At 41.2% G+C, this 13,219-nt stretch overlaps 1 protein-coding gene across 3 annotated transcripts in view; it reads right to left on the bottom strand.

Moving 5' to 3' along the window:
- Window positions 1–13,219, bottom strand: part of SLC25A26 (solute carrier family 25 member 26) — a 136,817-nt gene that overhangs the window by 5,842 nt on the left and 117,756 nt on the right. For all 3 annotated transcript variants that reach the window (XM_042929921.1, XM_042929923.1, XM_042929922.1), the window contains 2 exons: window positions 6,250–6,319; window positions 218–282 (listed from right to left, as the gene is read on the bottom strand). In XM_042929921.1, coding sequence (XP_042785855.1) covers window positions 218–282; window positions 6,250–6,319 — 135 coding nt within the window. The remainder of the gene's footprint in view (window positions 1–217; window positions 283–6,249; window positions 6,320–13,219) is intronic.

The following is a 13,219-nucleotide window of genomic DNA, read 5'->3' as shown; positions in this document are numbered from 1 at the left end:
GAATGTTTTCCTAAAGGTCAAAAGCTGTGGCGACACCGGTCATAGTGACGACTACGGACACTGTGCCGTCAACGTCAGTCATTCGTGCCTCGGCAGGGCAGCGTAAGGCTGCTGTTCTAGATCAGCGTTACCCTGCTCTTGGCCACTTATATACACGTGAGCCCTGGTGCTGATACACACAAACATCTGCTGTGTCTACGTTACATTTTCCACTCACCTTTGCCAACATGATCCTTGTTTTTGCCACATCCAGAGGCGTGGTGACCACAGCTGCAAATCCACCTGTGCGTATAAAAATACCCGGCACGCAAAGGAGGTATTGTTAACTGTGTTACGTGGATGGCAGAACTTGTACTTTCTAATCCCTCGAAGCTCTGCCCAAATCACTTCCTTGTCACTGTGTCCACCTGACTGATTCCAGAAGAGGATGGACGCGTGCAAACTGCACACGCTCCACTGCTTTTGCAGTGACGCTGAACCACACGTAAGAGAGGTGACAGGAGAACGCTCTACACGCTCAGGGATAAAAACAAAAACAAGGCCCCGTAATTCACCTTGCTTGTGGGTGCAGCAGCAGACCTACGTGTGCGCACGGTTGTGTGCCTGTGTTCACACACCCGCCGTCAGTATGAGAGGCTCGCCGCTCGCTGCGCTTCTCACAGGGCCCCCACCTTCTACGGAACACTCTTGTTTAATGGGACTCCGAAACGCCTCTATCTTTTCTGGTCTCAGACAAAATGGGCAAACAGAGGTATGCAGATTGCTGTAGGGACTCTAAGTATTAATGGCTAAATTCCTCTGAGTTATAAGAGTAAAGCTTTCTGTGTCTCCAGGCTTCAGATAATGGGCCAAGTAGAGTAACGACATTTCTAGCCCTTTCTGCATCCTGTCAGTCGGTGCTGATTCAACAGGCAATCCTCCCACGGCTTCCTTCCCACCTTCTCTTCCACGGAATACCACGACTGTCAAACTGATTATTTTAATATCCATACCTGTGGACAGGGGAATTGGAGGATTTTTTTTTAAACAGAAACCACAGTATATGATGTCGATATTTTATTAAGAGAAATACAAAGATGTATTTTAAACCTGAAGAGGCCCTAAGGAGACAGAAGTAATAAACACAAAAGGGTTTTCTAAAGATTCAGCTTGCGTGAGCTAGGCGAACAGAGCACATGCATGAAGGATGCTCCAGAAATAGCACCTCCCCCTCTGAATTTTGTGGCATGGGGACAATTGTGAAGGTCATTTGATCTCTGCCAAATATCTTTCTAAACATGTTGCTGGAAAAGGACCCCACGGAACCTCCTTCCTTTGGTAGCATGTATTAGGACAATGACTTTTTGAAAGATGTATCCATTTGTGCTTTTACGTTCCGTATTTGATTATCCACAAAGGACACATATCTGAGGACTGAATATTACCAATTACATGAATATTAGAGTCCCCTTTTGCTGTAGCCACTTCTGTGTTACAAACAGGTGAAACACTTTTTTCCAGATTGAAAAGCTGCCTGAAATTTAGGTAGTACTTTATTAAACTTCAGGCGAACTGTACTGTCCAAACCCCCCACCCCAAATCGACTTTGTTTCCCTCTCTGGCTGCAAGAGTTAGCAGGGCCCAGTCTGAAAGACTCTTTCAGAGTCAGAAAGACCAAGCCTTAAACTAAATCCCTACTCTACTAGCGGACTGGCCTTAGGGACCGCACTTACTCTCTAGGTCAAGCACCGTAGGAGACAGGTACTTCTGTCACTGCGACCTCCCGCTATGGGTGGGGAAACTGAAGCTCAGAGAGGTTCTAGAACTCACAGAAGGTTTTACTTAGTGGAGAGCTAAGACCTGAACTTTACTGACTCCAGAATGTGGGCTCACAGCCACTGGGTGCGCTGGTGGCCTCGGTTTGCTCGTCTCTAAGACACAGACAGCAGCAGGATCTAGGACTACATGGGTCTGTGCGAAGTGTCTGGGACAGTGCCTGGTGCACACCAGAGCTCAAAGGAACTGGCTAGGAACTGGGTCTTTTCCGCATGGGAAGAGATAATCTGCGATTTTCCTTCATGTCTCTAGCCCCCCCACACACAGCAGACACTCACAAACGCTTGCTGGGTACCCTGGACAAGGGTCTTATAAACCCAAGATTCCAACCCGTCCTCTGCAAGAGAGGAGGGAGGGGAAGCTCGGAGCCAGTATTTGTGCTTACTCTGTACCTGGCATGCTGGGCCTGTACCAGGTATGGCCACTAATTATTCTGTTTCATTTGCATGGGTCTTACTGTCCCATTTTACAGACAGCTTGCTCAGGGCCACACAGTAGTATGGAGCTGGCACTCAAAGTCACGTGCATCTCAGCTCCACAAGTAGGGCTCTTTCACTATGTAATCAGTCTCATGTGTGGTAAGACACTAAATCGCATCCGAGTGTTAAAACTCTGAAGTGCATACACCATTATCCTATTTGAAAATGTTCACAAAGTTTCCTAAACCAACTTCAAAGACCTAAAAGTTGGCAAGGACCTCGCCCGCCCCGTCTGACGACTCAAGCTCCCCTGAGTCACTTACGCTGAAAACTCCTTGCCTTCTAGTAAATGCAGGTACTCTGCGTCAAGCTCGTCTTGGCTGTGAGAAGGTCCCTGCCCCCCGACTTTGGGTGCTTGGTGACATACTCTCAGAGACTGCTGCTTGATAAGGTAATACGAAGAGAAGTCAAAGACAAAAACCAATATGCTTGAATGGGTCCTAATTTTACAGCCATGATGGTAGATGTATTTTATGCAAATTATTAAGAAACCAATTTTAATGTCTTCAGATGTCAACGACTGCTGTGATACACAGCCCTCACAATATTTCTTATGAGGCTGCAAAGAAGGCCCTGTGAAGATCGCGTAATGGGATGACGGGTCACAACAGGGAGGGCACTGGGGACCTATGCTTTTAGTTAAAATGTAGTTATTTTCTACATTTTACTTAAGGGAACTATAAACTGCTGGTAATAAATACAAGGAACATGCTAACATATTAGACAGGAAATAATTACTTGGTGCAGCACATCACGCATGAAACCATTTTCTACGGGCTCCACTAGAGTTAGACTTTTACAGGATGTCGGGCTAACTGCTTTCAGGCACCAGGTTCGGGGGAAACGGGACGTTTACAGTGAAATGACATGTCGTGTGTCCTTGAACAACTGCAGATTCTTTAGCACTCTGGACAAAGGGGCCACCTTCCTCACAACAAGCTGTGAAAGCGGTGGTGGGGACAGGACTGCGCAGGGCCGCCATGCGCCGTCCCTTCCCGGCCGGCCTCCCATCTCCTGATGAGGCTCACAGCAAGAACAGCACATCCACGCACCTCCTTTGCATATGCTCTCCAAACAAGTGGCCAGACACGGAGGGCTTCGACAACAACAGAAGGGTGTTTCTGTTTAAAGCTGGCGTCATGCCTTCCCATGTCTTACCCAGACAAATCCTTCACCCTATTCTGGGATTTCAAGCCATGGGAAGCTCTCTCTTTCCTTCCCTCCGACCCTGTCTTTCAGTCTCACTCCTTCTCTCTTCGAAAATTTAAGTAGATGTTAATTATGAGAAACTGACCAAAGAACACTAGAGTACCAAAGCACGTATCACTAGAGTAGCAAATGTCATAATTAGTTAGACTGAATTATGGCTGTATGTTTAGAAGTTAACTTGAAGGGAGGAAGTTGGCAAAGTCCTTTTTTTTCCCCTCGTTTAACCCCTGACCACAAGCCAAGGGAATTTCTGGCATGACAAGCCATCAACACCTCCAATCTCAAGGGACATTTTTGGATATTTGTGCCAAGTAGTTTATACAACAAGCACGGGCACAGAAGAGCGCCAAACATGGGCCAGAGTGGTTCATCCGTGATGATTTAACCAGTTTAAAACCAGAAACGTGCCCAAGGAGGAGTAATCTAATTTCTGACTTACGGGCAAGTCTCACATCACTGCCTTTGTGGCCGCTTGAGGCTGGGGAGTCTGAGCGCGCAGGCCTGCAAGGGGCGGCCCCAGGCGACCAGGCGTTAATTCATTTCTCTGTGGTGTGCAATGCACCGTGTCACAACAGACTCCCACGGGGGATCGCTTCTTCACAAGTTACGGTACTTTTTAAATGATGTTTATCTTTCACAAAGTTTTTAAAATAGTAACTGTATCTGTCACAGCACACCAACTGAAATTTCAAAACAAAAGAGATATAAACAAAAATACACTCATTTTACCTTCTGGGAAGAAACGCACGTGGATCTACCCTCGGTGGATTTTTGCAGAACCTGACAAACTCCTTCACTTACAGAACCTCAGCAGAAGAAATAAGGCAACTGAATTGGAGGGGTTTTTAAATCCACATGCTATTAGAGATAATTATGTATAGAAACTCTATCAACATATTATTCTCTCAATGCAGTGGTGAATAGGAATCGATGTGATGACAGCTTTTCATTTTCTGGGTATTGGGTGTTTCTACTGCAGTAGAAATAATACCTCTCATCAATCAGCTCGGTGTCATAGATCACGAGTACTAATACCCACGTGATCTCACCTAGCCCTGCCATAATCCCCCACTAAGGCCGGGAGGGGCGCGTCTGTAACAGGAAGGGAACTGGGGGCAGAGCTGAGACCTGACAATTCTCTTAAGTCAAGCAAGCTGGCCCACACCAGGTATGTTGCTCTGGCCAAGTCCCTTCCCTGCTTCACACTGAAGCGTCCATCAGTCACTGGAGCACAGGACTGCTGGGCCACACTCCGCTGGGGAGCCCCCAGACTGAAAGGGCCCGGCCGAAAGGATCCTACCGCACAGCGGATGGCTGATAACTAGTTCTGCCCTCCCCGCTTCTGACTAATCTAACTGCTTAGCACTCATTACAAAGCATTATTTGGAAAAAGGCATTGTAGTGAATGTAAATTTCCTTACTAGAAACAGTGCATTTGTAAGCAAATCTTTGAATGAGCTACTTCAGAAATGGGACCGGAGAATATACCCTTCTTACTTTAACACGTGGAGGTTTTATGGAAGTGCTAAATTTAAGAAGTGCCCTTCCTTATCCAGGATGACCAAAGTTCCATAATGCTTACTTTGTCCCCTGGAGACAGTCAAAAAAAACCCCACACATTTCACTTAAGGACTGGGGAGTAAAGACTCTTGACCTCCAGAAAGTGAATCAAGACCACCTAGTCATTTAACACAGCTAATGACGAAGGGTCATGTGGAAACAATTACCCATCATAATCCATTTGAGGCGGTTTCATGTCTAGAGGTAAGATTCTTATTTTTGATTATCAATTCTACACGCCAAATGGGTCCAATTATTAATAAAGAATCCTATGAAATACATGCTTTCTGTTTTCCTAATCACCACAACCAAAACCCAATCCAACAACCATTAAACAAATGGCAAAAGAATTATTTCCTAATAAAGCTGACATCCTAAAACTACTTATCTCTTTACTGGCTACACATCAAAACTAGCAGTTTACGTTTTCTGGCGCATCTCCACTTTGCTTTATTTCAACTGTAATTCTAATTCACCTTTACGTGCAACAGCAAGATGCACTTCTCTCTTAGACTGCTAAGCCTATCACTTCTTGAATTTTGTAAAGCACCCGAGTCCTCATTACAGCCTCACTGGAAAATTCACATGACTTAGTGATGGATAACACACTATTATTGCACACTGTCACTTTGCTCTTGGTTTAATGCCTGGAAAATGGCCAGATGTTTAGATCTCCGTATTTTCTCCACAGAGCAGTTGAGCCTTCGGTAAGTTTGCTGAGCAGCCTCGGCCCTCCTGACACTAGTTAATCTGTGGTGCTGTCAAACATGTCACACGAACCGTGAATCATTGCCTTCTGCAGGAATCACTGAAACCCCCAAAGCACTGCTCAAGGCAGACAGCTGCACACTTAGCCCTGCACCCACGGCAAGTCTCCTCCCAGAGAGGACTTTATAAATCATCTTTGAGATAATCCAAGGGCCTGAGTGAAGGCTTTAATAAAGATAAAAAGAGAAAGAAAAATTTGTCAAAAACAAATTGGTTGTCTTTCAAGCAGACACCTTTTTAGCAGGGTTTGTTCCCCCCCCCCCCCCCCCGCAAGTCACTCTCTTTTCTCAAACAACTAGTGGAACTCTCTTCATCTAAACAATCTGGAATTTCTAAAGAATGTTGTTTTTGCATAGTTAATATTTTCACATTTTTCTCCCCCCTTTGGTCTTTCCCAGTATAATATAATCCCTTGCACCTGCAAAAGCTCCACAGACTGCTGACTGCCAACAATCCACCACGTGATCCTGCCTCCAGGACCAGAGGGCCTGTGTTTAAGGAGAAAGAAAAAGACAAGTTATTAAATATTTGAATTTATCGGACCCTCTCGTGGGTTAGCTCTGGGGATGGGAACTTAAGTGAGAAGCTATTTTGGTGACATTCCTTACTGATGACATAAGCGATTTTCCCAAGGACTTAACTGCGTTCTAAAAAAAAAAAAAAAAAAAGTCAAAGAAAAAGGGTGACAGCTACACTCGAGTGCTCAAAGGAAACAATTTTCAGGAAATGTGCATGATCTACACACATTTGTGTATACGAGTACAAATAAAAATAAAGATAGATCTCTAAGACAAGGTAACATTTTAAGTATTTCCCCTCTGATTCTAAACATATAAATAACATAATTCACAAATGAGTCCACAGCAGTGTCTGTCTGCCATATTCCTCCGGGTTTTTTTCTCAGTCTTTATCCATATTGCCCATGTCTGAAGGATGTGAATTCTGTTACTTATGCAGGGATTTTAAATTCGTCAAAACATTTTTTGCACTTTTCATGAAATAAATTGAAGATTATACAAATAAACACTCATTCCAAGTTTCAAACTAGGCAAAATGATGGCGGAGACATGGTGCCTTGCTCACCAAGAGCTGATGATCCAGTAGAGACAAGATGCAGTCACATCGGATGGAGAACACATATCGGACGAATCAGGCACTGGTCTCATCTCTGGACATGTGTTAATACTCCTCACAACAACCTTAACAGTTGGGCCCTGTTACTTACTACCCGCCTTTTACTTAGGCTTTCTAATAGCACAGCCTGCATTCTGTTCTTTCTTTTTGCTTTTGTTTTACTTTACTGAGTTTTAAGTAGGTATCCAACAAGCTACACGTATTTACAGTATGCAACTTGTTTTCTTTCTCTGACACGCACATGCGCGCACACACACACTGCCATAATTAGATAGTGAATATGTCCATCACCCCCAAAAGCTTTCTCTGCCATTCCTCTTTCCTGACTTTCCTCGCCATACACAATGTGATGTCGTTCTAGATTAGTTTGCTTTTTCTAGAATTTTATGTAAAGGTAATTGGACATTCATTTTTTTTTAACCTGGATTCTTATCTTCAGAATTTTTGTAAGATTCATCCATGTTATTGTGTATATCAATACTTCGTTCCTGTTTAACTCCTAAATAATATTGCGTTATATAGCTACAATAGGTTTCTGCTTACTGAAGCACACTTGGGATTTTTGCAACTGTTAGCTGTTATAAATAAAGCCATTATGATGGCTAAAATAAAAGCCATACATTTATCTGTATGGCTCTATACAGACACATGCCTTCATTTCTCTTGGGGAAATACCTAGGGGTACAATAGCTGGATCTCATTCTAAGAATATGTGTAACATGTTAAGAAACTACAAAATCACTTTCCAAGTTGCTTGTACCATTTTACATTCTGACCAGTTCCAATTTCTCCACATCCTTACCCACAGTATTACTGGTACTTTAGAATTTTAACCATTCTAATAGGTGTGTAGTAGTATGTCCCTGTAGTCTTAATTCATATTTTCCCAATGACTAATGATGTTGAGCTTCTTTTCATGTACATTTATGCCACCCCTCAATCTCCTTTAGTGAAGTGTCTGTTCAAATGTTTTGCACATTTTCAGTGAATTGTCTGGGTTTTTTAATTACTGAGTTTTGAGAGTTCTTTATACATTCCAGATAAAAGTCATTTGCAAATATTTTCTCCTAGACCTAGATCACGCTTTGGTGACACATACAAGAAATCTTTGTCTAACTCAGGCCACAAAGATACTTCACCTATGTTTCTCCTAGAAATGTTTGGTCTTTAGGTTTTACTTTTAGATCTACCATTCATTTTGAGTTAGTTTTTATGTATGCTGCAAGGTAAGGATTCGGGTTCCTTTGTTATGTTTTTAACCTATGAGTATTTAATTGTTCCAGCAAGAAGACCATCCTTTCTCCAATTAACTAATTTCCCACTTTTTTCAAAAATCTGTTGTCCATTTATGTGTGAGTCGACTTCTAGACTGTATTCTGCTCCAATCTATAGATCTATTTTAACACCAACTGGATACTACCTTTACTACTACAGGTGTTCAGTAAATCTTGAGATCATGGAATACTTTCCAGTATTGTTCTTTTTCAAAATTGTTCTTATTATTCCAGGTTCTTTACATTTCCATATGAATTTGAGAATCAGCTTATCAATTTCTACAAAACAGTCTGCCGAGATTTGGACCTGAACTGCATTAAATATACAGATCATTTTGGAGAATGGAGGTATTGGTAAAAGTGAGTTTCTGACCCATAAATATTTATGGCATATCTCTCCATTTACTTACGTCTCCATTATTTTCTCTCAAAAGTGTTTTTATAATTTTCAGTATATATGTTTTGGACTTGTATTTTGAGGTTTATCCCCAAGTATCCGTAAGTATTTCATATTTTGACACTCTTGTAAATGGTACTGCCTTAGGAACTTCAGCTTCTGATTGCTGCTAATATGGAGAAATATAATTGATTTTATGTAGTACTGCCACCTTGCTAAATTTATCCGTTCTAATAGCTTCTCTGTAGATTTCCTCAAATTTTCTACATCCATTATTGTATCATCTGTGAATAAACATAATTTCACTTCTTCTTTCCAATATGGATTACTGCCTTCTATTTCTTTTTCTTGCCTTAATGCACTGGGTAGGACCTCTAACCTACTGGTATGCAATTCAGTAATGATGACAAATATTAGAAAAAAGATTTCTTGAATATATTTATTAAAATAACTACAATAATATAAATGACCAAGTGATGGTGGCATGACATTTTTAGAGACAATCAAATATATCACAATTGAAAGAAAAACACCAAAGTTGGTACTAATTTCCTACTCTCAATATTTCCCCAGTGATGTTATATCTAGAATATTGAGAAGGCTGCTACAGAAATGGGGAAGATGCCATATAAATAAATAAAGACATATATGGCCCTATTTGGTCAATTTCAACAATTTTTATGTGTGATTTATGCTCTTTTTCTTTTATGCTCTGGATCCCTTTCATTCAGTAATCCCCCACCCCTACCAACCATCCAGCTGTTCACTGTACCTATGAATATATATATGTTTTTTAGACTCCACATGAAAGAGATCATACATCCAAGGATGCCTGGGTGGCTCAGTCACTTATGCATCTGACTTTGGCTGAGGTCATGATCTCGCAGTTTGTGAATTCAAGCCCCACATTGGGGTCTCTGTGGACAGCTCAGAGCCTGGAGCCTGCTTCAGATTCTGTCTCTCCCTCTCTCTCTGCCCCTCCCCTGCTCTCGCTCTCTCTCTCTCTCTCTCTCTCAAAAATAAACATTAAAAAGAGACAGAGAGAGATCATGCAGTATTTGTCTTTCTCATATTTATTTCACTTAGCATACTTCCCTGAAGGTCCATACATGCTGTCACAAATGGCAAGATTTCATACTTTTTGATGGCTGAATGATACTCCATTGTGTGTATGTATATCCTAATTTCTTTATCCATTCACCTGTCAATGGATGCTTAGAGTGTTTCCTATCTTTACTATAATAAACAATGCTGCACTGAACACAGGGATCTAGATATCTTTTCAAGTTGGTGTTTTTACTTCCTTAACCTAAGTACCCAGAAGTGGGATTGCTGGATGACATGGCAGTTCTATTTTTAATTTTTTGAGACATCTCCATACAGTTTTCTACAGGAGCTGCACCAATTTACGTTCCCAGCAACAGTGCACAAGGGCTCCCTTTTTTCCACATCCTTGCCAACACTTGTTATTTCTTATCTTTTTGATGACAGCCACTCTGACAGGTGTAAGGTGATATCTCATTGTGGTTCTTTCATTTCCATGAAGATTAGTATTAGTGATGCTGAACACCTTTTCATGTACCTGTTGGTCATGTATGTCTTCTTTGGAAAAATGTCTATTCAGATCTTTCACCCATTTTTAAATCAAATGGTTTGTTTGCTGTTGAGCTTTATGAATTATTTATGTATTTTGATACTAGCCCCTTAACAGATATGATTTGCAAATAATTTCTCCTATTCAGTAGGTTGCCTACGTCCTCTGCTTGCAGAATCTTTTTAGTTTGATGTAATCCCGCTTGTTTACATTTGCCTTTATCGCTTTTGCTTTTGGGGTCAGATTCAAAAAACCACTGCCAAGATCTATGTCAAAGGAGCTTACATTTTCTTCTAGGAGTCTTATGGTTTCAGGCCTTATGTTCAAGTCCTTAATCCATTTTGAGTTCATTTTTGGGTATGATTTAAGAAAGTGGTCCAGTTTCATTCTTGTGCATGAGGCTAACCAGTCTTCCCAGCACCATTTATTGAAGACACTGTCCTTGCCCCATTGTATATTCTTGCCTTCTTTGTCATAAATTACACACACACACACACACACACACACACACACACAGGTTTTATGCCAATATCTTGTTGTTTTAATTACTATAACTTTGTAATATAGTCTGAAATCAGGTAACAACTTTTCTTAAGTCACATGCTTAAGTATGCAAATTACTTAATTAAATATATAACAACGTGTGGTATCGGAGGGCTCCCAACATTTCCTTCTGCTTAATGAGAATGACTACTTAAAAAGTGTATTTATTAAATTCACTAGCTTAAGGGCACAGCTGCCAAATAGATTTTTGTAAACTTCTCATGGAAACAGAGAAGCTAAAAAATATTTTATCACACGTAGCTTTCTGAAGATAGCCTTGCCACTGAGTGCAGTACTTGGTACTTTTCTAGTAAATGCTTTAATGTTTGCGAGTATCTCTGTGCTTCTGTGGAAAGCATTATTTTCTCCATAATTCATACAAGCACTGGTGGCACCAGAAGAAACCAAAAAAGAACATTATCTTTTTTTTTTTAATTTTTAATGTTTACTTATTTTTGAGACAGAGACAGACCGTGAGCAGGGGAGGGGCAGAGAGAGAGAGAGAGAGAGAGACAACAGAATCCAAAGCAGGCTCCAGGCTCTGAGCTGTCAGCACACAGCCCGACACAGGGCTCGACCTCACGAACTGCGAGATCATGACCTGAGCTGAAGTCAGATGCTTAACCGACTGAGCCAGCCAGGCACCCCTATTATCTTTTTACTTTAGAGGTGGAAGAATGAGCATTTTATCAGGCAAAAGCCAGTTTTAACACCATGACTTAATTTGCTGACTTTTTAGAACAGGAAAATTAAACATAAACTGGACTTTAGTGATGACTGAAGGTCATCCTCAATTAATCTACTGGTATCTTCAAGAGCTCCAAAGAGCAGAAGTTTACTCAAAACAAACCGAAAATACACTAATAATGCTGACTTTATAACCAATAATAAAGGACAAATAATAAGATGTGAATTACAGGTCATACAGAAGAAGGAAAAAAAACCAAAAATGTTATGTAATTCATAAATTCAACATTTACGGAGTAGCAACTGGCTATCAGGCACTTTTTTCAAAGGAAAACAGAAGAGCAGTCCCTAGGTCTAATATTTGACAGGGGCACAGTGGGGGCAGAAAAGGGTTCTAAGAGAGAGAAGGCAGGTGATGGAGAAGGCTTCACAGAAGTGCCTGCTCTAATCTAGGAGGAAAAAAATTGCGTTGGGGCAGTGGGGGGGTGAAGGGGGGCACTTGCCCAAAATAGACTCAGATGGCTGAAGACACAATTTAAAAATAGAATCTCCACAGATAAGCATAACTTTCCATTATCACCTGGCCAGCATAATTTAGTCTAAGAACATATAAAGAAATCATTTTGTATTTGAAAAAAAAAAAAATCTCTAGAACCAGAGGGTTTAGAATCCAGTGAGAAGTTTCAGTGGCAGACACAGAACAGGACAGAAAGAACAATTATAAACACTTGCATGGAACCTGTTTACGCTCCACGCACTGAGAACTTTACATACATGAACTCTCGTTATCTCCAACTCTTCTGAGGGATGTGCCTTTTTATCCTCATTTTACAGACAAGGAAGTTGAGGCTCAGAGAAGTTAAGTAACTAGCCAACGTTTAAACAGACAACAGCAGAACTGGAACGGGTGAGACATTCTGGTACAGAATAGAAAGAAGAGGCCTTGAACCTGCAAGTTAGAGCTGTCCGGACAACAGAAGGGTATTTGTAAGACACCTTACTTCCACATACAGGCCATAATTTTTTCCGGAATGCTATTCAAATACCCAAGCGAATGAACAAACTCTGTCACTGCCCAAAACAACTTGCTTTACATAAGAGGAGTGCATTTTTTTTTTTCATGAGGAATTGTCTCAAAAGAAAAAAAAAAAACAACAACAAAACTTTGGAAAATATTGAGACCAAGCTAAAAAGATCAATTTATGTACAAGTGTTTCACTTGGGAACTACTTTAAAATTCCCAAGCACCACCACCACTAGTAACAACAAAAACCTGACTGGTAGAAAGTACTGCATATGAATTACCCAAGTACTGTGAAATGACGAATTTGTTCATCAATGTGCAGGGACGACAAGGTTGAGATCCACAAAAAACTGGCTGGGAAGACAGGAAAGGTTAGTCAGTGGAAACGTAAATATTATTGCTAGTGACTTCTCGATAATTTGAGTAGACTGGAAAATGGAATAAAAACACAGTGCAGGCAACAGTAGGAATGATTACTGGTGACAAGAGTAGTTGCCACTTGCTGAGCACCTAGCATGTTCCAGGAGCTATGCTAAAGATTTTATATTTCTTATTTAGTTTTAGAAAATGTTATGATCTGCAAACACAGGTATGGGGGCGGTGCTAAATGAATGTAAGGAATTGGCCAAAGGTCAGAGAGACAGTAAGCAAGAGAGCTGAAGCTGGTTGGTGGCTCCCCGCAAAGCCATGTGTCTTGTAGACAAGATAATATATATGCATCATTGTAAGATTCCT

This window comes from Panthera leo, chromosome A2 (assembly GCF_018350215.1).
Source record: "Panthera leo isolate Ple1 chromosome A2, P.leo_Ple1_pat1.1, whole genome shotgun sequence".
Lineage (NCBI taxonomy): Eukaryota > Metazoa > Chordata > Mammalia > Carnivora > Felidae > Panthera > Panthera leo.
This window is presented reverse-complemented; position numbering and strand designations above follow the sequence as displayed.